We start from the raw sequence: 3,357 nt of genomic DNA on the forward strand, positions 1-3,357 counted from the left end.
ATACGTTTTGATACCATATTAATATATTGCAAGTCTCACATCTCTTAACGATATCAGCTCTAAATAGTTTTAAAGCGTGAGACATCATCATTTAGCCTTTAATTTTAGGTTACAAAGAAAATATGAATATTAGTTGATAACACAAGACATACAGGTACATAGAAAGGGCAGGGATGTTAGGGTGCTGCAGTTGGAGGTATCCAACCACATTGAAGCAAACTGAACTGAAATGGGCTGAGAAAGGACCAAGGAGGAGTGGTGAAAGAGGCTACAGTCACCACCATGGCATGCCACCTTCAAGAACACCTACACCTACTCATAGCAATGAACCATCTTTTGTTATGTCTGCCTCTTATTCCCCTTTCTCTTCTCATCACCACCTTCCCCTTTAATTTATTTTAAACACCCAACAATTCAAACATCACTACTATACTCTACTCCCTTATTTTTTGGTATATTCTTTTGAATTAATATTTAAGATTCATATACATTGATTCAAAAATATATTAAAGAGTGGTGGCCTGGTGACAAATAGACTAAAATTAAGGGAGTATATATATAGATGTGGTGAATTTTAGTGTGACTATATTATAGTAGTTATAGTGATTATATAATTGTTGTTAAAATTAAAGTTATATATTTTTTTATATTAGTCATACTAGAATGATTTTATATATATAATAGGGTAAATTGCAATTTACCTTTTTAAATTTTAACTTATTTGCAATTGTGTCTTGAAGAAAATTTATCAGAAAAACTTTTTTTAAGAGTCAAATTGCACATTTAAAAATTTAAAAGATAATATATATTTAGATATAAGCCTAAGTTCAGATGAATAAATTGCAATTTCTCCTATATAATATGTATTATGTAGATCTAGCGGGTGCCTCATAAGATTGTATTATTCTTTTTGGAGTTTGTTTTGCTTGATTATATTTATATGTTGCTTCATTATTCAATTTGTTGATTTAATTTAAAAGCTTTAATTTCTAATTTCTTTGTCTTAGCCTCTTTGTCTTGTTTTGTGTATCTAACATTTGTTACACCCACAAAAAATATATAATTTGTACCTATATTTATCAGAATTTTACACACATCAATACAATTTATATCTATATTTTTTAAAATTTATATACATAAATTAGTAAAATTTATTTATTAAAAATAATTTAGTATTTGTGTTAGACGAAATAATAACCAAACTACTAGAAATTGTTGCCTCAAAAATTTCTCATAACCTTAATTCTGCTGATTCCATATTACTTCATTAATAGAACAAATGTTAATTAAAATAGCTCTTAAGTTTACCATTCACATGTACTCTGCATACTCATCAAGTATATAAACTATAAAATATACTACATTTGGCTATGTAATTTTAGCGACATTTAAAAGTGTTACTAAATAACAAAATGTATGGCTTTAATTTTAGCAACAGTTTTATAATCACTACAACCACTATAATGGATCGAAGAATTACAACTGAATGTAAATTAGATAAGCCAAACCTCCACAGAGATGCATGGTTTTGTATACATATCAATTCTTTGTTCACTTGCATTTTCTATTATATTATTTCAACCTCTGTTTCCAGAATTCATTATTAACTTTTTTTTGTTGTATTACCAAAAAAAATTCTTTGTTTTACTTTTTAATATATAATTAAGATATGATTGACTTTTGAAAAGAAGCAAAAATTACATAAAAAGTTAAACAATTAACTTACTACAATTATTTTTTCAAACCGCCATTTTTTAATTAAAATACTAACAAATTTATTAAGAAAACACTCACATTATCACAAATAGAATTGTTAAAATAGACTAAATCTATCGGATTAGCTTATTTATCCACTTAAACAGGTAAATATTTGTTCTTGAATTAGTTCTCTTTAATTTTAAGACTAAACGGGCAAATCTGATTAATTCAAAAAAAATAACGGATTAAACGGATTAATTTATAGACTAAACGAGAGATTAATTTTTTTGTATTTTTCAAAAATATCATCACTTTTTACCATATTTTTTTATCTAATCTGAAAATTCAGCCAACCAACTAAAAAAAATGTTTGTTTAAAGATTTTGGTATAAAAGCAGTCTATCAAAAAATTCTTTTTCATATAAAATTGGATTTTTTATCCAATTCTTTTCGAAAATAAATAGACCAACCTATATAACCCAATCGATTGACTATAAAGGATCCAGACATAAAATTTGTAACTCGCGAACAAATAAAAAATAAATGGACTGATCTTTATATCCTATGCCCTAGGGGAATTGGGTCTTAACGAGCAGAACTAGCCCGTTTAACAACCCTAAACGCACTCAACTATGGGTTCCTTTTTTTTTTCATTGATCATGGGTGCTTCATATCCACTCCAAGAAAAGATAGGATCAAATCCACAAGTATATTTTTATATTTTTGGACAGCATAAATAGGGGTGTTTGGTTGGCCCAATAAATTACACAATACTTCATTTGTGGCCCAACTCCGTTTTTGTAAGCACATGTGTCACTTTTCATTATGTAACTCTATTCATAAGTCAATACTAAAAAAAAATATTATTCATAAGTCCGCTTAAACAAATATTAATCCAAATTTAAATTACATTTTGTACCTACAATAATTTATCGACCAATACAAATTCTTAAATGAAGTTTAAATCTACAATAAATTAGTCTTATACAATAGAAATATATTTGATTTTACGAAAATAAGATAAAAAAAAAAATAGTCTTTGTAACTTGATATTATTGTTTGGAATATAATGTATTTAATCAATTCAGCTAAGAATCAGCTGATTAGGACTTAACTAATTAGTATGATTAGGTTAGAAATCAATTGGAACATTCCATTCAAGGAAGTCAATTAGAAGAGAAAGTTGGTTAGTTAAATAACTTGTGGTTGAAGTTTGTTTATAAGGCTTCAGCTGTAACTCTCATTATGTAATATCTTCCATCATTCTCATTTTTTTTATCTTGAAAATAGAATCGAGTTTCACATACTTTTTTTATTCAATTCCTCTCTCATCTCAACTTTCTTCTTCTGCAACAAGTCTTTAAACTCTCTCATTTCTCCCATCCATGCATTATTCTTTTTTCTCCTTGTTCAATTTCATTATTCGATAAAGCTTAACGAAATTTTTTTCTATCTGATTTATTTATAAGATATCTAAAAATTTTTATCTTTGAGAGGTGTGGACTTATAATACACCCTTTTACGTTTAAGAATAATTATCGTGAATTTTTGTAAGTGGATGATCTAACAACATTAAATCGGATAAATTCTAATATTATATTATAAAATTAATTATTTCAAAAATTTAAATTTATAAAATGAAAAATGAAAATAATTATA

General features: G+C 26.6%; 1 protein-coding gene across 1 annotated transcript in view; it reads left to right on the forward strand.

Moving 5' to 3' along the window:
- LOC107640488 overlaps window positions 1-572 on the forward strand; it is a 14,342-nt gene extending 13,770 nt beyond the window's left edge. The window contains exon 5 of the mRNA XM_021115679.1: window positions 155-572. Within this exon, the coding sequence (XP_020971338.1) occupies window positions 155-392 (238 nt within the window). The 3' untranslated portion in view covers window positions 393-572. The remainder of the gene's footprint in view (window positions 1-154) is intronic.

This window comes from Arachis ipaensis, chromosome B01, assembly GCF_000816755.2.
Source record: "Arachis ipaensis cultivar K30076 chromosome B01, Araip1.1, whole genome shotgun sequence".
NCBI lineage: Eukaryota > Viridiplantae > Streptophyta > Magnoliopsida > Fabales > Fabaceae > Arachis > Arachis ipaensis.